Source organism: Centropristis striata, chromosome 13 (assembly GCF_030273125.1).
Source record: "Centropristis striata isolate RG_2023a ecotype Rhode Island chromosome 13, C.striata_1.0, whole genome shotgun sequence".
NCBI lineage: Eukaryota > Metazoa > Chordata > Actinopteri > Perciformes > Serranidae > Centropristis > Centropristis striata.
The window spans coordinates 37,421,522-37,447,057 of record NC_081529.1 but is presented as its reverse complement, the minus strand read 5'-3'; the positions used below and the strand labels follow the sequence as shown (position 1 = coordinate 37,447,057).

General features: G+C 33.5%; 1 protein-coding gene across 3 annotated transcripts in view; it reads right to left on the bottom strand.

The window, feature by feature from the left end:
- The window catches only part of glyr1 (glyoxylate reductase 1 homolog (Arabidopsis)), a 33,311-nt gene extending 12,799 nt beyond the window's left edge, over window positions 1-20,512 (bottom strand). Inside the window, exons 1-11 of one of the 3 annotated variants that reach the window (XM_059347882.1) lie at window positions 20,440-20,512; window positions 15,205-15,241; window positions 13,936-14,015; window positions 13,703-13,841; window positions 12,631-12,741; window positions 10,107-10,190; window positions 5,882-5,935; window positions 3,909-3,959; window positions 3,694-3,767; window positions 2,028-2,127; window positions 1-46 (exon numbers count right to left, since the gene is read on the bottom strand). The exon at window positions 1-46 is cut by the window's left edge and continues 65 nt beyond it. In XM_059347882.1, the coding sequence (XP_059203865.1) occupies window positions 1-46; window positions 2,028-2,127; window positions 3,694-3,767; window positions 3,909-3,959; window positions 5,882-5,935; window positions 10,107-10,190; window positions 12,631-12,741; window positions 13,703-13,841; window positions 13,936-14,015; window positions 15,205-15,241; window positions 20,440-20,477 (814 nt within the window). In that variant the 5' untranslated portion in view covers window positions 20,478-20,512. The remainder of the gene's footprint in view (window positions 47-2,027; window positions 2,128-3,693; window positions 3,768-3,908; window positions 3,960-5,881; window positions 5,936-10,106; window positions 10,191-12,630; window positions 12,742-13,702; window positions 13,842-13,935; window positions 14,016-15,204; window positions 15,242-20,439) is intronic. The other 2 variants (XM_059347883.1, XM_059347884.1) reach the window with 2 other exon arrangements.
- Between the last annotated feature and the right edge of the window lie 5,024 nt (window positions 20,513-25,536).

Below are 25,536 nucleotides of genomic sequence, written 5' to 3'. Positions count from 1 at the left end.
CAGGAGTCCTCCCTAACCGGGCCCCCTCCTGGATGAACAGGTCACACTGGGACAGGCACCAGTAGGGTTAATAACAGATCAAACCTATCACCCTAAGAACCCATTTATCCTTGGAAGAAAATTATGGGACATCTAGCACAGACCAAGTGGACCACATAGAACATATTTAGGATGGGTTTTTTTTTAAATACTACCCTTAAATGTCAAATATCTGACATCTGACACTATAAATGACCAAAAAAAGACACAAAATAACTAAAAAAAAAGACAAAATGACCAAAAAAGACACAAAAAGACACAAAATGACTAAAAAAAATACACAAAATGACTAAAAAAAGACACGAAATGACTAAAAAAAGACAAAATGACCAAAAAAGACACAAAAAGACACAAAATGACTAAAAAAAAGACACAAAAAAAGACAAAATGACAAAAAAAAAAAGACACACATATCTGTGATGTGACATATATGTCACATTGGGCATTTATGGTATTTATGTTTATGATATTTCTTATTTTAATACAAATAAACTCAACACCTTTTCTGCTTAAAAAGATACAAATTACCATTAAAACCATGTGGGAGTGTCGCAATGCATCATGGGACTTTTCCAGAACTTTGAAATCATCACCAAAAAAAGACAAAATGACCAAAAAAAGACACAAAATAACTAAAAAAAAAAGACAAAATGACCAAAAAAATACACAAAATGACCAAAAAAAGACACAAAATAACTAAAAAAAAAGACAAAATGACCAAAAAAGACACAAAAAGACACAAAAAGACAAAAAAAAAAGACACAAAATGACAAAAAAAAAAGACAAAATGACAAAAAAAAAAGACACATACATATCTGTGATGTGACATATATGTCACATTGGGCATTTAGGGTATTTATGTTAATGATATTTCTTATTTTAATATAAATAAACTCAACACCTTTTCTGCTTACAGAGACACAAATTACCATTAAAACCTGCTGGGGCCTGTTGTGTTATTCTACCATTAAAGAGGAAAGAGGATACATGGTTTTGTAGTATTTGTAGTTTTTTTACACCTATTTTCGGTCTCTTGGCCAATGAAATGCATCAGAATACATGTGGGAGTGTCGCAATGCATCATCACCAAAAAAAGACACAAAATGACCAAAAAAAGACAAAATAACTAAAAAAAAAAGACAAAATGACCAAAAAAGACACAAAAAGACTAAAAAAAGACACAAAATAACTAAAAAAAAGACACAAAAAGACCAAAAAAAAAGACACAAAATGCCTTATTAGGGCATTGAGGGAAAACTCTTCGTTAATGTCTTACTGGTTGTATAATAAGTCCATGCAGAATAAGGCATTAATAACTACTGAATAATGACTCATTAAGATTATTTTTGTTTTTAAGTAACAAATTAATAAATAAAAACAAATAATCATTTGCCTTTTTGTTTGCATCTCCATAACATGTATCAAAATTGTGACTTTAATTAGTTCAGGAAATCTGGTCAGAACAAGTTAAATGCAATACAGGACAAACTATTAAAGGGTTAGAGTTGTTAAATGGGTTTAATCTGAGATTATAGATCAGGGATGGGCATCTTAAATGCTGCAGGGGCCTCAGTTTATCATGTCCACAACCACAGGGCCACATATAGGAGCATCACTAACCAGATATGATGAAACTGACATTTTAAATATGTTTACAGTGCAGTAACTTAACATATTTCATGCTCTAATGCATGTTTAACAGTATAAATAGGAATACAAAAGGTTTGAAGCCAATAAAAAATAACCACTTACTGTGATTTCTTTTTTTTTTAGTGCAAGAACAGCAGACCAACATTAATTACAAGAAGTCATTTTGTGCATTTTTACACTGCACTTTTAAGATTTCATGCTCAAATGCATGTAGTTGTACTGAGGGCCACTTCAGGTGAGGGTGAGGGCCGTATGTGGCCCCCGGGCCTCCTGTTGCCCATCCCTGAGCTAGAAGATTTAAAGTGTTTGTTCCTGTATGACGTGTTGTATCAAAGTACCTTTTCTGCCGTGCGGTTCCACACTGTGACAACATGACCCATTTTCAACAGGTTGGAAACGATCCCGCTACCCATCAGCCCCAGGCCCAGGAACCCTATCCTGCAAGGACAACAACAACAACAACAACAAACATCAGCTAACCAACACTGGAAGGAAATAAATAGCAGTCATATTTCATATTTCTGTGCAGTAGGGCTGGGCAACATGCACCAAAAGTCATATCCAGACATGATTCATAACCTACAAACAGAGAAAAATAGAGCAATCCATCAAGCAAAGTCCTGGTTGGAATCTCAGAACAAATGTCTTCAAAATGCAAACAAATACAGGCACACAGAACCTGATAATGTAATAAATTCCCGGTAATGTAATAACCCCGATAATGTAATAAAAATCTGCTCTTGAGTCCATTGAAAATATAATAAAACCTGATAATGTAATAAATTCCCGATAAAGTAATAACCCCGATAATGTAATAAAAATCTGCTCTTTAGTCATTGAAAATATAATAAAACCTGATAATGTAATAAATTCCCGATAATGTAATAACCCCGATAATGTAATAAAAATCTGCTCTTGAGTCCATTGAAAATGTAATAAAACCTGAAAACGTAATAAATTCCCGATAATGTAATAACCCCGATCATGTAATAAAAATCTGCTCTTGAGTCCATTGAAAATGTAATAAAACCTGATAATGTAATAAATTCCCGATAATGTAATAACCCCGATAATGTAATAACCCTGATAATGTAATAAAAATCTGCTCTTGAGTCCATTGAAAATATAATAAAACCTGATAATGTAATAAATTCCCGATAATGTAATAAAAATCTGCTCTTGAGTCCATTGAAAATGTAGTAAAACCTGATAATGTAATAAATTCCCGATAATGTAATAACCCCGATAATGTAATAAAAATCTGCTCTTGAGTCCATTGAAAATGTAATAAAACCTGATAATGTAATAACTTCCCAATAATGTGATAAAGTGCATTTCCCAATAACGTAATACACTTTTTTTTTACCGATAATGTGCCATTTGTGTGACAGATGAGACCCAATCTCAAGATGTTTTGATTTGTTTTCCTTTGTGATGTTAATTGCCTGTAAATGTGCATAAAGGCAATAAAGTTAAAAAAAAAATGTTTTTAAATACATTGATTTATTTTTTATATTGATATATCACCCAGCCCTACTGTGCAGTCCAAGCAAAAATCCAGGAGCCCATCAAGGTTTGTTATAAATTAATAATAATAATAATTATTATTATTATTTTAATAAATTAATTAATTTATTTTTTATGTATGTATGTTTTTTATTTTTTTATTTACTTTTATTTATTGTTTTTATTTATTTATTTATTTTTATTTAATTTTTGCTTTATTTACATCTTTTTTTATATATAGGTTTACCGTGTTTTTCTTGTACTTATTTGGTGAGGGGAAGAGGGGATGGGAGGGAGAATGGGGAGAAAAAGTTTGCTTTGTTGCATGTAATAATGTCTCGTTTGACTAGCTGTAATCTGCAAACAAAAACCTAATAAACACATGTTTAAAAAAAATAAAAATAATAATAATAATAATGATAGTGCAGGGCTGAAGCTGGTGATGTGCTGAAGTGATTGTGATGATGGTGTTCTCTAACAGATAAGAGGTGTTAATACCTTTTGTCTGTGGGTGTGATGGAGCCGTTGATGGCGGTGCTGTCTGCTGCCTGGATGGATGTTGACCCCGCGTCCTGCACAATCACAACAACACTTTCACTTTCACACTCCAGGGAAACGGGAAGCCTGCATTATCCATGAAGCCACCATTTGTTACTGAAAACAACACAGGTCAAAATAGAAGAAACCAAAGAGAATACTCAGTGATTATTCACCTCCTCGATGATCTTCAGGCGCTTGCTGATGGGCTCCATGGAAGAGGCTGGCTGTGGGCACATGAATACATGTTTATGATACATTCACTGGACCCTGAAGCAAGTATAGGGAGTTTTTAACTAGCTATTAGGACAGGGGGGGGGGCAATTAATGTCCCCAAGGGGCCACATGACCAATACCATGAAGGTTGCTGGGGCCGGACCAAAACTCTGAACTAAATTCTGCTCAATATTAATTGAATCTCTTTATAAAATACAGTAAATTATCTGGTTTTGAGCTGCTACTGATAGGAACACAGGTTATGATGAGACTGTTAATGTGGGGTAAATCAAATATAGCAGTAAAAAGTAGTAAATACTCCAATCACTATATCACTTTAACATTTATTTTAAACACAACTGTAAATGACCTTTAGCAAGGTTCCTATTGGTGTTTTTTGTATTATTTAGCTTGTTTTTCATGTTTGTACATCTTCTAGGTGTTTTACACTGTTGTGATGCTTTTATTTTGAAAAGGTGCCGTCCAGTGTGAAACGGGCGCTTTCATTTTGAAAGGTAGTGACAGGAAATAACAGGTGGAGCGGTTAAATGAAAAAACGAACGGTAAATAGTAACGAGTGCGTTGGTCGTAATTCATATAAAGTTGATATAAAGTATCAAAAGGCTTCTTTTTTATTAACTTTATGCTAAAAGCAATACGTGTTTTTGACAAGGTACCGAGGTAACTCAGTGGATTTTGTGGAACGAGTTTCTTTGCAGGTGAATACGTAAACCGCCTTCAAAATAAAAGCAGTGCGGTTGTATTAATTTCTAATTCCTGGGTAACTTCACGCCTGATGCCCAGGTCTGTATTAGGATATTAGGGTTGTCAAAAGTATCGATACTCAAAAAAGAATCGATACTAAAACGTATCCGGATACGATACTCATTTTCAAAAGTATTGATACCTTGCCAGGGAATGAACACTTAAGTTATTTTCTTAATCAATTCCCCCAATGTGACCCTATGGAGAGTCTAGAGTGGATGACATCATAGCTAGAGTACAGAGGGAGAGAAATGTGACACTTTACAGTTTCCCTTCACTAATTACACATTTCTCCTTCCTCGTGTGTCTTTGTCTAGTGTTGGAGGCTTCCTTCCTCCTTGAAAATGACTCATTTCTAGTGTCAGATTAAACTTTTAGTCTGTTATTAACCCTTTATCAGGCAAAGAACTGTATTTGGTAACTTCAGGTAATATTTTGAGAACAAAGTTGCAAATTTACTAGATTAAAGTGGCAAATCTACGAGAAAAAAGTTGTAGATTTAAGAGATTTAAAGTGGCAAATCTGCGCAAAAAAAGTTGCAGATTTATGAGAAAAAAGTGGGAAAAAAGCAACTTTTTTCTCCCAGATTCACCACTTTAAATCTCATAAATCTGCACATTTTTTTCTCGTGGATTTGCCACTTTAATCTCGTAAACTTTTTTCTCAAAATAGTATTTTCGTATGTTTTTTTTTTTACACATTCTGGCAGTATGTAATATCCTCCAATATTCTCTAGAGTTGAAATTTGGAATTTGCAAGTATTTCAATGAGTGCCCTATTAAGGGTTAAAGTTGTGAATCTGGGAGAAAAAAGTTGCTTTTTTCCCACTTTTTTCTCGTAAATCTGTGACTTTTTTCGCACAGATTTGCCACTTTAATCTAGTAAATTTGCAACTTTTTTCTCGAAATATTACCTGAAGTTACCAAATATAGTTCTTTGCCTGATAAAGGGTTAAGACATCTGATACGACAAGAAACTTTTTTAGGGTTAGGCAGGTTTTTTCCCTATATGCACCCTCCTATTTAACCATGGACCTGTGGCCTGAGCCCTGATGAAGGTCACTGAGGAAACCCCTCACAGGCTGGCAGAGGATTTATCAGTTTAGCCAGATTTTAAGGGTCAGGTCCACATGGGCAGATGTCATAATATCAAGCATGCTTCCTCTTACCTTCTCAGACTGGCTGAGTAGGAAGTGATGGAAATGTGGGTCATCCTTCACAGGCTGCAACAGAATGAGAGTTAATTATGAGAGTTCTCTTTAGATATGTACCAACCTGACAGAATACAGTACCTTCAGAAAGTATTCAGTCACTTTTTTCACATTATTATGTTGCAGGATTATGATAAACGTGTTTAAATAATTTTAACACAGATGACAGAGTGGAAACAACTTTTTAAAAAGCAAAACCTGAACTATCACCAAGTATTCAGACCCTTTGCTATGACGCTTTAAACGTAGCGCAGGTGCCTCCCATTTCTCTTGATCCTTTTTGAAGGAACCGCCTGCAGAGCTCAGACAGGACTGTGTTGCGGTACAGATCTGGGGAAGGCTACAGAAAAACTGATGCTGCATTGAAGGTCCCCAAGAGCACAGTGGCCTCCAGAAGTCTTAAATGAAAGTTTGGAACAACCAGGACTCTTCCTAGAGCCGGCCGTCCGGCCAAACTCACCAGTCGGGGGATGGTCTTGGTAAGAGAGGTGACCAAGAATGATGGTCGCTCTGACTGAGCTCTCTGCCCCTTTTTGTAGATTGAATTGAATAGAAAAAAATATGTAAAATTACCCCCAAAAAATATGTAAAATTACCAACAAAAAAAATATGTAAAATTACCAACAAAAAAAAAAATACGGAAAAATTACCAAAATGTGTTTTTAAAATACCCCCAAAAATATGTAAAATTACCCCAAAAAAGATGCTAAATTCCCCAAAAATATGTAAAAATTACCCAAATATGCTAAATTACAAAAAAGATGTAAAATTACAAAAAAGACGTAAAATTACAAAAGAAAGATGTAACGTTGCAAAAAATTGTAAAATTACCCCAAAAAAGATGCAAAATTACCAAAAAATATGTAAAAATTACCTGAAAAATATGCTAAATTACAAAAAAGATGTAAAATTACAAAAAAGATGTAAAATCAACAAAAAACAGCAGCGGACGGCTCCTCTCTCCACTGTGTTTAGGGACCAGTCCAACTTATTATCCAGGTAAACACCTAGATACTGTGAGCAACACCTCCATGTCCACCCCACAGGTATTCACTGGCTAAAGGGGGGGTTGAACCTGTAGAAATCTATGATCATTTCCTCAGTCTTTGATGTGTTCAGTAAGAGGTAGTTCTTGTGAAGACTTTTATCAGTTCCCTATATTCAGATTCCTGTCCATTCCTGATACACGCTACAACAGCAGTGTCGTCCGAGTACTTCAACTAAACTACTAAAGTACTGAGTAAAGGGTCTGAGTGCTTATTGTGAATGTGATATTTCAGATTTCCCTTTTCAATGAATTTGCCGAAGAAATCTAAAATTCTGTTTCCACTTTGTTGTTGCAGAGAATTGGGTGTAGATTGATGAGGGGAAACATACTGTTAACAATTTTAACATAAGGCTGCAGGATAACATGTGAAAGGGGTGGAGCGGTCAGAACACTTTCTGAATGTACTGCATTTAGTTTACACCACACCATGCTGACACATCAGGGCTCCCATTATGCTCCTTATACAAACTGACATGAGTATCTGGTATGGAATTTGGGTGTGATAGTGTTGATAAGGAAAGGCTTATTGACGTTCCTGAATGTTCTGAATTATATTATATTTTACAGGTCAGGCAGTTAAATGACTGCAGAAAAATCACCACTAGAGAGAACCCTGCATGTGTTGAACTGCTGCACAAATCTTCAGGTTAAAAAAAACCCCACAGCAGCATGTTAGCCACATTGACTGACTTTTAGAATACTCACACCAATACAGAGCAAAAAGAAGAGCACAGCTGTTAATCATAATAATTAGGTGGAGGTGTGCCATTAACATAGTTTTACAATGGACAGAAACCCTCATGCTTTTTGGTAGTGTACCAGATGACTGGTCTATTACAAGGGAATCCCCTATATTTGTTATTTTACAGTTCTACAATGATCACTCCCTAATATCCCCCAGCCAGTCAGTGGAATTAAAGTATGAGGTCATCATATGGAAACACAATGGCTTAGAAAATCAACTACAAAACTAAAATTGTTCACATTTTAAGCATAAGTCTTCTGAAACTACATGTCTTGTAACATCAATGCTTCAGGTACGTTGCACCTGTTAATATAATCAACTCAACTATCTGATTCTCTGTTAGTGGAAACTGAAGAACTCTGTACAATACGATGGTTTGGCCTTCACAGTTCCATAATGGCCTGCAAACAAAATCTATCAACAGGATTTTTTGTTTAGGTTACAGAAAGCCGCAATACATGAAAACACTTTTTCCACCAGGCTTACATTTGAGTCAATATGTTGCAGTATGTAGAGGAAATGCAGAGCATGACAAGTGAAACCAGGGAAAGAGACGATTCAGCTTACAAATCACCATGAAGAAGGCTAAAGCAGCAGCTGGTAGTTGGAGCCTCCTCCTGGCTTATTGTACCTGACACACAACGTTCAAATTAGGGCTGCACAATTAATCACATTTTAATCGTGATCACGATTTTAGCCGCCACGATTAAATTAACATGATCGTTGGCGATATTTCCATTTTAAAATGCGTCTCTCCTGCAGATCTAATCAACACTTTCTACACCAGTAGTCCACCAACCACCAGGGGGCGGGGCCGTGTTTCTCCCCTTAAACAGCCTGGTTGCTGATTGGATAGAACGCTAAGCAGGATGTGACGTAGTACTGGACGCCACAACAACACGCAACATTTGTAAATGTTTTTTAAGGGGGTCTTTCAGACCCCCTTAGAGACTATTTTTCAAAAAAGCGACTGGAGACAAATCTAGCAACTTTTTCTGGTGTTATTGGAGACTTTTGGAGACTCGTTCTTACTCTTCTTAACGAGCCGCGGGGGCCGGAGGCTCGTTAAGAAGAGTAAGAACGAGTCGAAGCAACACAGTCCTCCTGCAGCAGTCTCTCCCAGCTGCAGAGCTGGAGGGGATGTTAACCCCTTAGCGTCCAGTCTTCAAATTGCTAACAGCTATTAGCTCTGTAGCAGTACAGTGTGTATGTGCTAACAGGCTAACAGTTAGCTCTGTAGCAGTACAGTGTGCATGTGCTAACAGGCTAACAGTTAGCTCTGTAGCAGCACAGTGTGTATGTGCTAACAGGCTAACAGTTAGCTCTGTAGCAGCACAGTGTGTATGTGCTAACAGGCTAGCAGTTAGCTCTGTAGCAGTACAGTGTGTATGTGCTAACAAGCTAACAGTTAGCTCTGTAGCAGTACAGCGTGTATGTGCTAACAGGCTAACAGTTAGCTCTGTAGCAGTACAGTGTGTATGTGCTAACAGGCTAACAGTTAGCTCTGTAGCAGTACAGTGTGTAGTGCTAACAGGCTAACAGTTAGCTCTGTAGCAGCACAGTGTGTATGTGCTCACAGGCTAACAGTTAGCTCTGTAGCAGCACAGTGTGTATGTGCTCACAGGCTAACAGTTAGCTCTGTAGCAGTACAGTGTGTATGTGCTAACAGGCTAACAGTTAGCTCTGTAGCAGTACAGTGTGTATGTGCTAACAGGCTAACAGTTAGCTCTGTAGCAGTACAGTGTGTATGTGCTAACAGGCTAACAGTTAGCTCTGTAGCAGTACAGTGTGTATGTGCTGCTGCTGCAGGAGGTGTTCACTTAGCGATCTCTGTTTGTTTACAACAAGCACCAGACACTAAAAACTGTTGCTGTTGTTTGTTTAAAAGTAGTGCAATAAAAATACAGAAGTTTTCCCTAACATGATGAATAATCGTGATTACAGTATTGATCAAAATAATCGTGATTATCATTTTGGCCATAATCGTGCAGCCCTAATTCAAAAGTTAAATATGAGATGGAACCACAGTTCCCCTCTTCTTATGAAAATACTTTCCATTTGGACACAGTGCTTTAATATAGTAGCCATGTTGGACCTGCAGCAGGAAACTCCCCATGTTTGATGTTTGTTAAAATGTTTCCACTGACATAGATCAACAGCTCTGAAATGTATTCGGGGTGCATGGGTGGAACCATTACTTTTAGAGCGGGCATCGACCAGGAGTTTAGTCGGTGCACGCCAAACAAACAGCTTCAGAAGTCAAGAGCAAGCACCAAAGAGGTCAGAAGGAAACCGTCTGCAGTTGCTGGTGATTAAAGCCAAAGCTAAAGGTCAGGTAGAAGGTAGAACAGCAAGGCAAGGCAGGCTTGTTGGGAAGGGGGTTCACCTACACTGCTCTCCCATTTGAATCCTGAGCCGGGTCCAGCCCCCGGCCTCTCAATAGTGGATGGCTCGGGGTCGGAGTCAGTTAAGTCCTTAAGGAGGAGAGAGACACATGTTCACCTTCTAAACCAAAGGGGGGTTTGTAGAGGTCCACATCTGCTGTAGAAGGGTTCATCTGTCTTATATGGAGGAAAGATTGTTGAGGACCAAATAGGGTTGTCAAAAGTATCAATACTCCAAAAAGTATCGATACTAAAATGTTGTATCCAGATACGATACTCATTTTCAAAAGTATCGATACCCCCCCCCCCGCTAAATATTGTGCACAGCATACAACCTCTAAATATGGTTCTAATTGTTGTTGTTTATTGTATTTATTTATGTTTTGCACTACCTCAGACCTGACGCTTGTTATCATAGTTGCAGTTTATTTTTCCACAACTGTTTTTATTATAAATATTTAACCTGTGGTTCTGTTCATTTTTACATGTTGCATTTTTCTTGTTAATAAAATTTTTTGTTAAATTTTGGGGTCTTTGTTTTTATCCTTGTGGTGTCGAAAATGGTATGGAATATTTTCCTGAGTATCAGTATCGAGTTGAACATTTTAGTATCGTGACAACCATAGGTCCAAAAATGTAATTCCAGACTACTAGACGAGATTATTTTACTGAATTATGCCGGAACTCGACTTCTTCATGACGTAAAAACGTAAAAAACGTTCAGCAGTTTTGGCTTTTCCACAAGTTTTCATGTCCAATTTAATGCGTTAACTCTTTTTCAGCAAAAGGTAAAAAAAAAAACATAAAAAAAACACCTTGAAATGTATTAACATGATTTTACTTTTTTGGCAGAGATTTTTCTTTTCTTGCATTTGTAATGCAATCTTTTGTGTTTACTGTTTGTTTGTTTTTTGTCATTTCTTTCAGGGTTCGTACACTTTTTTACACTTTTCTGTGATGAGCCTCCTCATCATGAGAAACTGTATCGCCGTCGACAGGAGACGAGGAGGAAACGGCGTTGAAAAAGTTGAAAGTCTGGTTATTTTGATGTGTTTTCTCCAGTTGGCTCTTTATGAAGTCGTCCGACCAGATTTCACTCAGGTATCTAATCTCCTCATCTCCACATGTTCTGCTGCGGCTCATTTTGTCATATATTTTATTTATCTGCTGTAACGGCTAATTGTGTTTTGCTGTAACGGCTGATTAGCGTGACGTAACTTCCTGTACCGTAATTCGAGAGCAGAAGAAGAAAAAACCTTCCTGTCATTGATACGAAGGTCCGAACTATAAAAAAAGTTGTTTTCAGCCTGTAAAAGGTTCAGACCTTGGTTGGTTTGGTCCGGACCCAGACCGCCTCTTCTGGTTGGACCAGACTTTGGTCCTTTGGTCACCTTTCACACCTGGAATTTAGGTTTGGATCAAACTGAGAAGTCCTGAAGTCCGGACCAAACCAGGTAGGTGTGAAGATGCCCTCAGTTTGTTGATTTGAATGGTTTATTTAAAAGGCAAGTAGTGAGGGAAGCCTGGAGGATCTGTTCAGACGTCCCATCCTCTCAGCTCTGAGTCTGTCTGGTACCAGCTGGTGGTCTCTGTATTCATTCATCCTCACTTCCATTAGGCCAGCCATTCTCAACCTTGGGGTCGGGACCCCAATTGGGGTCGCGAGATGATTTCTGGGGGTCTCCATATCATTTTGGAAGTCAGCTCTGTCTCCACTGTGTTAAAGTGTTCATGTGTTAATGTGTTTTAGTCTGTTTGGTCACTTAACGTCCTTTTTTTTGTCATATTGTGTCTTTTTTAGTCATTTTGTCTTATTTTAATCATTTTCTGTCTTTTTTGTAATTTTGTTTCTTCTTTTGGTCGTTTTCTGTCTTTTCTGGTAGTTTTGTTTCCTTTTTTTGGTCATTTTGTGGTCAATTTGTGTCTTTTTTGGTCATTTTGTTACTTTTTTGGTCATTTTGTTTCTTTTTTGGGTGATCTGAACTGTGCGTGTGAGATTGTGTTCAGTGAGTGGGGGTCACGGACAACATGCATGTTAAATTGAGGGTCGCGACTCAAAAAGGTTGAGAACTACTGCATTAGGGAACTGAACCTGGTTGAACAATGATGGTGATGATGATGATGATGTTGTTGTTGTTGGGGACCAATGTGGTTGACACTTCACCTGGAATTGCCTTCTGTTGCACTATTGTTTTTGTTTTGTTTTGTTTTTAGATATGAGACTCTGATCTGCTGTATGTATGTGTGTGTGTTGGGATGTATAGTTTTTATGTCTTTTTATACACATAGACTGCAACCAAATTGCCCAAGTTGGGACAAATAAAGTAGACTAGACTTGAGGTTTGGTGGAGGCTGGTTCACCAGATCAGTGAAATCTAACGGCTGGTTCTTGAAGGGGAACAAAGCTTGAGATCATAGATGTCATTCCCTACAAACAGTGGAAGGATCCATCCACAGGTCAATGCACTAGTGGAGAAGGATTTAATAAAACACCAACTAACAATGTTCCAGCCTGTGGGGTCCTACTGACCTTCTCAGACGGGTCCTTCAGAGCGCTCAGGTCCTCATCGTCCTCCTCCAGGATCTTCAGCGGTTTGTTGGCCGTTTTCTTTCCCTTTGAGTCTCCTTTGCCATCTGAGTTCTGTGGAACAAAACACAAATCATTTTTTTTGTTTTTTTTTGCATTTACAATGGTTCTAAAATAATCAGAAGGTTTGCAGGCGGTATCAAAATGACCAAAAAAAGACACAAAATTATTTTAAAAAGACACTAAATTACATTAAATAACATTTCCACTTCTTCCAGTAACAACAAAATGGCAAAATGACCAAAAACAGACACAAAATTACTAAAAAAAAAAAAAAAAAAAGACATAAAATTACAAAAAAAAACCCCAAATGACCAAAAAAAGAGACAAAATGACATTCCATAACATTTCCACTTCTTGCGGTAACAACACGGCAGATAATAATAATAATAAATATATATATTGACCACAAAATGATTTAAAAAAGGCACAAAATGACCAAAAAAAGACACAAAATGGCCAAAAAAGACACAAAATGACTAAAAAAAAGACACAAAATGACCAAAAAAGGCACAAAATGACCAAAAAAATACACAAAATGACCAAAAAAAAGGACACAAAATGACCAAAAAAAAGACACAAAATGACAAAAAAAAAGACACAAAATGACAAAAAAAAAGACACAAAATGACAAAAAAAAGACACAAAATGACAAAAAAAAGACACAAAATGACCAAAAAAGACACAAAATGACCAAAAAAAAAGACACAAAATTACCAAAAAAAGGAAACAAAATTACCAAAAAAAAGGAAACAAAATTACCAAAAAAAAGACACAAAATTACCAAAAAAACCCACAAAATTACCCAAAAAAAAAGACACAAAAAAGACACAAAATGACCAAAAAGACCAAAACACATGAACACATGAACACTTTAACACAGTGGAGACAGAGCTGACTTCCTAAATGATTTGGCGACCCCCAGAAACCATCTGGCGACCCCAACTGGGGCCGGGACCCCCAGGTTGAGAGCAGCTCCAGTGCTGGATGATGAGTGCTAAACGAAGCCTCTCACCTGCTCTTTGCCCTTTGCTTTCTTGAGGAAGTCTTCCACGGCATCGACCGCCTGCTGGAAGCGTTTTCCCTTATTGATCTTGATCATCTCGTCTTTGTGGGTGTGGTAGGGCTTCAGCTGCTCCACCTTGATCCACGCACTGACAGACACACAACAGACCAACAGCTCTCACACAGCACATGAAGGAGGAAACGAAGATGGATCAGAGCAGGAAGCTCTCCGGCTCTACTTACTGGTCTTCAGTTCCAAAGAACTTCACAAAATGGCATTTTTTGCCCCTGGGCTTCTTCAGGTCTTTGGGAGGGCTTACCACCTGGAGGGTCAACACACACACAGTCCACAATTAGGATTATAATAATCAATAATAATACATTTTATTTGTAAAGCACTTTTCATAAAGAAACCTCAAAGTGCTACAGAAACCAGAAACAAAAGACGAAGAGAAAACTCAGACACGTTAAATCAGCAGCAGATAAAAAAGACACAGTAGATTATTAAGAGATTAAAGTGCAGAGACAATAATAAAAACATCTGGGGACAAACTAAAAATGCCTCCCTGAACAAAACCGTTTTCAGCCTTTTTTTAAAGCAGTAGTTCTCAACCTTTTTGAGTCGCGACCCCCAATTTAACATGCATGTTGTCCTTGACCCCCACTCACTGAACACAATCTCACACGCACAGTTCAGATCACCCAAAAAAGAAACAAAATGACCAAAAAAAGGAAACAAAATGACCACAAAATGATCAAAAAAAGACACAAAATGACCAAAAAAAGATAAAAAAATGACCAAAAAAAGACACAAAATGACAAAAAAAAGGAAACAAAATGACCAAAAAAGACGAAACAAAATGACCAAAAAAGACACAAAATGACCCCAAAAAGAAACAAAATGACCAAAAAAGACACAAAATGACCACAAAATGATCAAAAAAAGACACAAAATGACCCCAAAAAGAAACAAAATGACCAAAAAAGAAACAAAATGATCAAAAAAAGACACAAAATGATCAAAATAAGACAAAAAATGACCAAAAAAAGACACAAAATGCCAAAAAATAGGAAACAAAATGACCAAGAAAGACAAAACAAAATGGCCAAAAAAGACACAAAATGACCCCAAAAAGAAACAAAATGACCAAAAAAGACACAAAATGACCACAAAATGATCAAAAAAGACACAAAATGACAAAAAAAGGAAACAAAATGACCAAAAAAGACACAAAATGACCAAAAAAGACACAAAATGACAAAAAAAGACACAAAATGATCAAAAAAAGACACAAAATGACAAAAAAAAAGAAATTAAATGACCAAAAAGACTAAAACACATTAACACATGAACAGTTTAACACAGTGGAGACAGAGCTGACTTCCAAAATGATTTGGCGACCCCCAGAAATCACCTCGCGAGTTGGGGTCGCGACCCCAAGGTTGAGAACAGCTGGGTTAAAGGATGGTTTGATTATGTAGAGATGTGTTGTGGTGGAGCAGCGTACGTACCTTCCCTGGCCATGGTGGGTAGCGACCCAGCTTCCCCCTGAAACAACAAACAACAACAGATTTATTGACCTTTCTGACACATTCAAACTAAAGTTCATGAATCATTTGGATTCTCTGGCTTTTTAACTTTGGGTGAGTTTTGTGGTCCTGTGTGTCTTTTATTTCTTTTACTGTGTTTATCTGTTTGATTGTATCGTTTTATTTATAGCACCACTTTTAGTTTTATACACTGATTGTTGTATGGAAATGTTTGTGTTATTGTTGATTCTATGTGCAGCACTTTGGGGACGTTGTTGTTGTTTAAATGTGCTACAAATAAAGTGGATTGAATCGGAGGATTGTGATTCTTCTGCAGGTCTCATTTATTTATTCATTCATTCATTACTCATTTATTATTATTTATTTATGGATGAGAATCCAGAACAGATTTCAATCTCAACGCGGTTCATTCTTGTTGTCGTGTGTCTCTGTTTCACTGAGATGACACCAGTCAAATGTCTGTCAAATCAGACATATGATTAAACATATCGGACTAAATGTATGGAATATTATGTATTTGATACACTGCTTTCCAACTGAGGAACACATTGGTTATGTTGGGTAAATATCCTGGGTCACACTTTACAATAACCATCATTTATAAATGGTAAACAGATAGTTTGTTAATGTTTAATCATCATTTATAAACCATATATAGGCCATTTAGAATGGTAAATACATAATTTATTAATTTTTAACTAACAACATCATTTATAAATGGCAAATAGAAGGTATGTTAATGTAAGTTTATAGTTACTTTACCATTAACAAACAATTCAATTATAATTAAGATTTTATTAATAGTTTTAGTTGCAATCATTTTAACATTTTAACACCATATTAAGTATGTTAATGATTTTGAAATGATTCATATCACTTTAAGAAATTGGTTGACATTTTTTTAAAGATTAAATATATATAGCACTTTGTTAATGTTAATAATTGGTTTATAAACCATCTATAAACATTATTTAGTTGGTTATTGTAAAGTGTTACCATATCCTGTTATAATAAAAATGAGCACAAAGCTCAATAGACCGTTTCTTTGACTAAATGACAATTAATGCTGCGCAAGTTCTCAATTAGAAAATATATATTACTGTGGTCCGATTTGACTGAGATCCAGTGTCGCCTTGTATTTCTTCTCTGCTTTGAATAGTGAAGACAAGAATAATAAACATTATAAGTTTATCTGAAAGGGAAATTATTATCTAGAGAGTGATGAAGTAAAAAAAAAAAAAGTGAGATAAAATGATATTAAGACTAAAATATAACATTACTTGATAATATTAAGTCTAAAATAATGTTTATACACTGAAAACTAAATATAAAAGCTGAAAGAAGACAACAACATCACTATTAGAAGCTTTTACAGTAAAACCAGAGTGCAGAAACTACATTTTTGGGGTCAAAGGTCAAGCAAATCATCTTGATTTTTGTGCATAAAATGACGTCATCAATATGTAGAAATAAGAGTCAGAAGTGGCTGGTTAGTTGGTCTTTTTTCTTTCTCTCTTTTTGTCCTATTTCCTGTTATATTTTTTTCATATTTCTTAACTGTGCGGCCACAAAATTACCAAAAAAAAAAGACACAAAATTACCAAAAAAAGACACAAAATTACAAAAAAAAGACACAAAATTACAAAAAAAAGACACAAAATTACCAAAAAAAGACACAAAATTACAAAAAAAAGACACAAAATTACAAAAAAAGACACAAAATTACCAAAAACCAATTACTTTCTTTTTTTCCTATTTCCTGTTATATTTTTTTCATATTTCTTAACTGTGCGGCCTTATATATCTGTACAAATGACTGAATGACTGACAGTAAATGAAAGATGTATAGGTAACACAGTGGTGACTTACTATTTGTCACTTTATTTTATTTTTTATCTTTAATTTGTATTTCTTTTGGTGTGTTCCTTGTCTGTGTGCTGTGCTATTTGTTTATTTTTTCCCCTTTCCTGTGGTTTATCATGTGAGTGCTTTATGTAGGAAATAAAAAAGAAATAAATAAAAAAAAGAAACAAGAGTCATATCACTGACCTACATATAACACATTGAGCTGGACAGTTAAAAAAAACAAAAACTTTAAAGCAGTTTTTCTCAGTTTAACCCTTTGATTCGTTACTACAGTTAGACTTTAGGACAGTAAAGTCATTCAGAAATGATGATAATATATTAATATATATTCATATAAAACACAGACTGGAGCTATAATAAGCAATGAGAGACAGTTTGTTCTGTTCTCTACGCAAATTAAAAATGATTTAATTGTGTTTAAATCAAATTAAAAATGATTTAATTGTGTTTAAATCAAATTAAAAATGATTTAATTGTGTTTAAATCAAATTAAAAATGATTTAATTGTGTTTAAATCAAATTAAAAATGATTTAATTGTGTTTAACTCAAATTAAAAATGATTTAATTGTGTTTAAATCAAATTAAAAATGATTTAATTGTGTTTAAATCAAATTAAAAATGATTTAATTGTGTTTAAATCAAATTAAAAATGATTTAATTGTGTTTAAATCAAATTAAAAATGATTTAATTGTGTTTAAATCAAATTTAAAAATGATTTAATTGTGTTTAAATCAAATTAAAAATGATTTAATTGTGTTTAAATCAAATTAAAAATGATTTAATTGTGTTTAAATCAAATTAAAAATGATTTAGTTGTGTTTAAATCAAATTAAAAATGATTTAATTGAGTTTAAATCAAATTTAAAATGATTTAATTGTGTTTAAATCAAATTTAAAATGATTTAATTGTGTTTAAATCAAATTAAAAACGATTTAATTGTGTTTAAATCAAATTAAAAATGATTTAATTGTGTTTAAATCAAATTAAAAATGATTTAATTGTGTTTAAATCAAATTAAAAATGATTTAATTGTGTTTAAATCAAATTAAAAATGATTTAATTGTGTTTAAATCAAATTAAAAATGATTTAATTGTGTTTAAATCGGTCCCCATTCAGACTTTAAGGTGGTCTTGTAATTCCATAAATATTTATATATATATATATATATATGGGTCATTTCAGAATTGCGGGTACATTTCGCGTCTCCCAGAAAAACCTTTGATTATTTCCCCCTAAAAAAGTATTTATTGGATCTGTTTTAAATAATATTGCTAATTATATTGAATGTTCACCAATAATAATGTTTGGTGTGTATTTTAGGCACAATATATATGTAAAATATTCATTAAATGATTCCCACCCACCAATTATTGGCTGTCTTCAGCTAGTGATTCACATGTTCATATTGAATTAACATAAAATAATTCATTAAAAATAGCAGTTTTTTTGTGCTAATTCTATAAATACTTATACTTACAGTTGGACAGAGTATTTATTTTCTGTAATACATGGGATTTCAACATTAAAAATATACCTTTTTTATCTGTCCCTATGATCCGGTCAACTCTGTTATCACTGTTATAAAACCATATAAAAAACCCTACAGCATTCAAATAAAAAACATGTGACCTGCACCCAGTGATGTCACTTCCTCTTGCAGAGAAGATTTGGAGGGAACTATGGAATGTTAAACTTTCTTTCTCATTAATTTGTACAAAATGTTGAGAATACACCAACAGTAGATTAATTAAATGTCAATTCTGTTACTAGGATATTCTAGTGAATCTGTCATTTAAAAAAAACCAAACAATTATATGATGAAAATTCATAAAATTATGGTTTTATTCATGATATGTGGTATCTGGTTTTAAGCTAGCATGTGGAGCTAAAGCACAAAATGGTGGAAAATGTCAACTCTGTTATCGTCAACTCTGTTACATGTTTCAAAATTTCAATGATAACAGAGTTACTGTTTTGGCCTTTTACACATAGTTTGTCAACTCTGTTATTCATGTCAACACTTTTCACATAGGCGTCAACTCTGTTACACACAGTTTTGTTTAAAAAAAATCTAATTAAATATGTTTTATTGTTGGCAAATTAACCAGAAGCTGTGTCATAACTAACATTCTCACCATACATGAAATTTCAAAGCATTTCATTCATTTTTGGAGCAATATTTAGAGAAAATCCTAACTGTCTTGGTAACTTTCCAATTAAATGTGTCAATGTTTTTACTCCTGAAAAAAGAATCTTTATCTTAGAAAATGTAAAGTTGAATTAGTTGATGTAAAGACAAAAGTTCTCTTAGGAAAGACATGGTTTTAAACTGTATTACATTTGAGTACTAGACATATTTACCCTAATTTGTCTGCAACAGAGTTGACTGATTTTACTGTTCCTACGATGATTTTACGATTAAATATTTGAAATCTTACATGTTTAAGCTTGGCAAATGCTGGAAGTGTTAAATTTAAAGTATTCTCTATGGGAATGAAAAAGGTTTTATGGAAAAAAATAAAATAAAATTCTTATTTTGTCTAAACTTCAAATGTACCCGCAATTCTGAAATGGGCCATATATATATATATATATATATATATATATATATATATATATATATATATATTTATATATATATACATATATATATATATATAAATATAGAAACAAGAGTTTTATGTGGAGAAAAAGGTGCAACAGTTACCAGGAAGACCAGCTGATAAAAGCTAACAGTCAGATAAACAGATGTAGCTTCAGATGCTAGCAGAGCTAACACACTGAGACACAAACAGCTTCACAAAACCGTTCACAAATCCTGCTTAGTGTTAAAAACAACAACAACAATAACAACAACAACAACAACAGCGCGTCGTTTCTGTAGCTTTCCTGTAGCTTGTAGCGGCTAACGGCTAGTGAGCTAACGGCTAGTGAGCTAACGGCTAGTGAGCTAACGGCTAGTGAGCTAACGGCTGGTGAGCTAACGGCTAGTGAGCTAACGGCTGGTGAGCTAACGGCTAGTGAGCTAACGGCTGGTGAGCTAACGGCTAGTGAGCTAACGGCTAGTGAGCTAGCGGCTAGTGAGCTAACGGCTAGTGAGCTAACGGCTAGTGAGCTAACGGCTAGTGAGCTAGCGGCTAGTGAGCTAACGGCTAGTGAGCTAACGGCTAGTGAGCTAACGGCTAACAGTGTTTGGGTTCAGCTAAACTGAGACTTTTCTTAATAAAACGTCCAGAATAACACACACAGGCCGAACTAGCGGATAAAACACTAGTTTATGAGGTGTGGAGTTAATGTCTGGAGGATGTTTAAAGGCTGTTTCTCACCACACCAGGTCCCCGATCCTCAGATGAACAGTCGCCATCTTACAACTTTAATAAACCCGTAGGAGTGAATGGGGAAAAGACCAACACACACACACAGCAACACACAGCAACACACACCCACTGATCACATGGAGACAAACTCTCTACGTCACATCCGCTGTTGTTAATAAACACTTTATAATATGTTAAAACTTGTTTATAACCAGCCTGAACATAAACAACACGCACATTTTTATTATTATTATTATTATTATTATTATTATTTTTTTTTTAAATAAACTTTATTAACCCTGTAACGCCCGCGAATGTAATAATGCCCACAAACGTAATAAACCACAAACGTAATAAAAATCTGCAGCTTTTAATGCAACAATCCCACAAACGTAATACATTTTCCATAAACGTAATAGCAGCTGCCTACTACAAACGCAACATGAGATTTCCCACAAATGTAATAACGATTACGTTTGCAGGGACTTAATATATGAAAATCTTCAACTTTCAATATTGGAATAAGTTCCTACAAATGTAATAAACAAACAACAACAACAACCATTATTCATTGCGTTGTTTGTCTATACACACGTGGGTGCAAATTCCATACACTTGAATGTTTGAGTTTCAAACTTTTGAGATGCCATATATTTGCATATTTCTTGATTCTGGATTTTAATGAGGAAAAAGGATTTTAACAAGATAATTTAACTTTTTGGGTGTGAAAACTATACAAGTCACCTTAGCCTTTTATTCAAATAAAGGTATTTTATATAGGCTACGCCTTGAAACATGTCTAGAAGAAGTCTTTAATGATTGAATTGTGGGAACTTATTACAATATTGAAAGTTGAAGATTGTCACTTCCCTACAAATGTAATAAATCCCTGCAAACATAATAGTTATTACATTTGTGGGAAATCTCGTGTTACGTTTGTGGTAGGCAGTGGCTATTACTTTTATGGAAAATGTATTACGTTAGTGGGTTTATTGCATTAAAAGCTGCAGATTTTCATTACGTTTGTGGTTTATTACGTTTGTGGCCATTATTACATTCGCGGGCGTTACAAACCCTATAAAGCCTGAACCATGAAAAAAGTGTTTGATGAACCTGCTGACAAATAAGTAAATTAAAAAAAAATCCAATATCAATAGACATATATGAATTCTAATTTGTATCATATTTGATACATCAGGTCTTTTTGTGCTCACAGTTTGTTTTACTAAAAAAAACATATAAAATCAAACATTTTCAACCTATTAAGACTTTGACTTCCTTTTATCATTTTCCTCAAACATGCAATATATATTTTTCTGGTATTTTTGTGCAATTTGCTGCTCTTTTTTCTTCTTCAACACATGAAGAAAAGAAGGTTTTTCAGGGGAAAAAAGATCACACTAATGATTTCAGTTTCAAAAACTTGTGTATCAAATATGATACACTTGGCTTTATAGGGTTAAGGCAGTTGGGTGGGGTGTAATACAAAAAAATACATCAGAACGTCGCCAGGGGGTTTCAATAAATCATAAAGAGGTTGTCATACAAAAATATTATAAAAATTACAAATATTCAGAGTTTTAGCAGCTTTCAAATTAGCAGAGTCTTTAATAGAATTAATATACTGCTTGGTTTCACTTATAAATATAGAAAAGAGGGGATTTTTTTTTGTGTATCGAGATTTATGTATGTGATATTTTGCCAATAGTATAATTAGATTTATGATGTAATATTGATTTTTTTTTTTGTGTATGGGAAGTCAGTGAACCGCTGTTGTTAATAAACACTTTATATTATGTTAAAACTTGTTTATAACCAGCCTGAACATAAACAACACGCACATATATTATATAAATTATATATAATTATATAATTATTTATTATTATTATTATTACTATTATTATTATATATTATATTACTTTACTTGTAATTACTCTATTTATATTTTTTCATTTTACTTTTATATTGTTTATTATCTACTATTACATATTATATTATATTATATTATATTATATTATATATATATATATTATATATCTCACCACACCAGGTCCCCGATCCTCAGATGAACAGTCACCATCTTATAACTTTAATAAACCCGTAGGAGTGAATGAGGAAAAGACCAACACACACACACTGATCACATGGAGACAAACTCTCTACGTCACATCCGCTGTTGTTAATAAACACTTTATATTATGTTAAAACGTGTTTATAACCAGCCTGAACATAAACAACACGCACATTTTTTTAAATTATTATTATTATTATTATTATTTTTTTTTTTTTAAATAAACTTTATTAACCCTATAAAGCCTGAACCATGAAAAAAGTGTTTGATGAACCTGCTAACAAATAAGTAAATTTAAAAAAAATCCAATATCAATAGACATATATGAATTCTAATTTGTATCATATTTGATACATCAGGTCTTTTTGTGCTCACAGTTTGTTTTACTAAAAAAAACATATAAAATCAAACATTTTCAACCTATTAAGACTTTGACTTCCTTTTATCATTTTCCTCAAACATGCAATATATATTTTTCTGGTATTTTTGTGCAATTTGCTGCTCTTTTTTCTTCTTCAACACATGAAGAAAAGAAGGTTTTTCAGGGGAAAAAAGATCACACTAATGATTTCAGTTTCAAAAACTTGTGTATCAAATATGATACACTTGGCTTTATAGGGTTAAGGCAGTTGGGTGGGGTGTAATACAAAAAAATACATCAGAACGTCGCCAGGGGGTTTCAATAAATCATAAAGAGGTTGTCATACAAAAATATTATAAAAATTACAATTATTCAGAGTTTTAGCAGTTTTCAAATTAGTAGAGTCTTTAATAGAATTAATATACTGCTTGGTTTCACTTATAAATATAGAAAAGAGCGGATTTTTTTTTTGTGTATCGAGATTTATGTATGTGATATTTTGCCAATAGTATAATTAGATTTATGATGTAATATTGATTTTTTTTTTTGTGTATGGGAAGTCAGTGAACCGCTGTTGTTAATAAACACTTTATAATAAGTTAAAACTTGTTTATAACCAGCCTGAACATAAACAACACGCACATATATTATATAAACAGTAAATATATATAGAAAAGTTCATCAAAGAGAAGGAAATATATAACAACACTAATAATTAAATAAGCTGTAGTAAATCTATGTGAATTCGTATATTTATATATATATAGTTATATTATATAGTTCATACTCATGTTATTTTAGGTGATTTAATATTTAAGGAACTTTCATTTTAAATCAGACCAGTTTCTATTTCTGGAGCTTGTTTGTTGTGTTCAACTCTTCTTTCCAGGATTTGCTGCCACCCAGCGGTGGGAGGACCGCAGACCCGGAGAGTTCTGGACTCCTTGTATTTAGCGACAGCGCCCCTAGTGGACGGCGGCGGAACTGCAACTAAATCAGCATCTCTACCCAAACACCACTTTTTGAAATAAGTTACACTTGTATGACAATTTAAAATTTTAAAATTTTACTACACCCGAATAAAGATACTAAGATTTAATTATTTGTTACCACACCTGTAAGACCAAGCCAATATCATGAGCTTTGTTGAATGTAATTTACTGTGCTTTGAACTTTCTTTATATTTTTTTTTTATGGTTTTAATTGATTTTTCTATTATTTACTTCAGTATTGTATTCATCTATCATCTACTTTACTATTACTGTTATTATCATCCTTTTTTATTTTATTATTATTATTATTATTATTATTTATACATTTATTATTTTTATTATTATTATTATTATTATTATTATTATTATTTATACATTTATTATTATTATTATTATTATTATTATTTATACATTTTTAATTATTATTATTATTATTATTATTATTATTATTATTATTAGGGACTAAGGCAAGAGTTGGCCTTTTGGGCCTGATTTATTGGGTGGAATTTGAAGTTCTACTGCCGTTATTGATGCTGTAAACTGTATAAAAAAATGTTAATATTAAAAAATACTTAAAAGATATTTAATTATTGACAAAGCATGAGGTTTTCTAACAAAATGAATGATTTCTGGCTCCTGAAGTTATTTTATTTGGGAGCTATTCTGAGTACAAGTTTCCATCTGTTATAACACTATTTAGACCTGACTGATCCAATACAAGGACAGTCTATTGGGAAGAGAGAAGCTCTCCCTTGTGTTTTCACCTTGTTATTTTGGCTATTTTCTTTTCTTCTGTAAAACATGTTTTGGGATATTTTTTGCATTTCTTTGTAAGGTAGAGGTGACAACAAGTCAGAATAGAGAGGTGAGGCAAAATGACATAAACTACAGGATGACAGGCTCATTTTACATTTTACATCAGCACTGAGGCATTTTATTTTGAACAGTGCTATTAATAAAGCCTCTAATAATTATGAAGTATTGTTATCTATATTATTATTATTATTATTATTATTAATAAGAATACTTATTATTATCATCGTTATTATTATTATTATATTATTGTTAACTTTATTATTATTATTACTATTATTATCATTATTATTATCATCATCATCAATATTATTATTATCATTATTATTATTATTATTATTATCATTATTGTTATTATGATTATTATTATTATCATCATCAATATTATTATCATTATTGTTATTATGATTATTATTATCATTATTATTATCATCATCATCAATATTATTATAATTATTGTTATGATTATTATTATTATTATCATCATCAATATTATTATTATCATTATTGTTGTTATTATTATTACCATCATTAATATTATTATTATCATTATTGTTATTATGATTATTATTATTATCATCATTATTATTATTGTTAACATTATTATTATTATTAGCATTTTTTGCAAATAGTGAGACTTTCTACAGGTGTAGGGCCATGGTGTTCTCATCTTATCAGTGTTTTCAGTTTAGATATTTGACGTATCAGTATAAATATTTAATTTAATTAATAATAATGGTCATCCATCCTCATTATAAAGCATACAGATATAAATGTATTTTTTCTCAGTAATACCATGAAAATATATACGTTATATGTTTCACCAATATAGGACGACACACAAAAAATACACATCATTTTTCCAGTT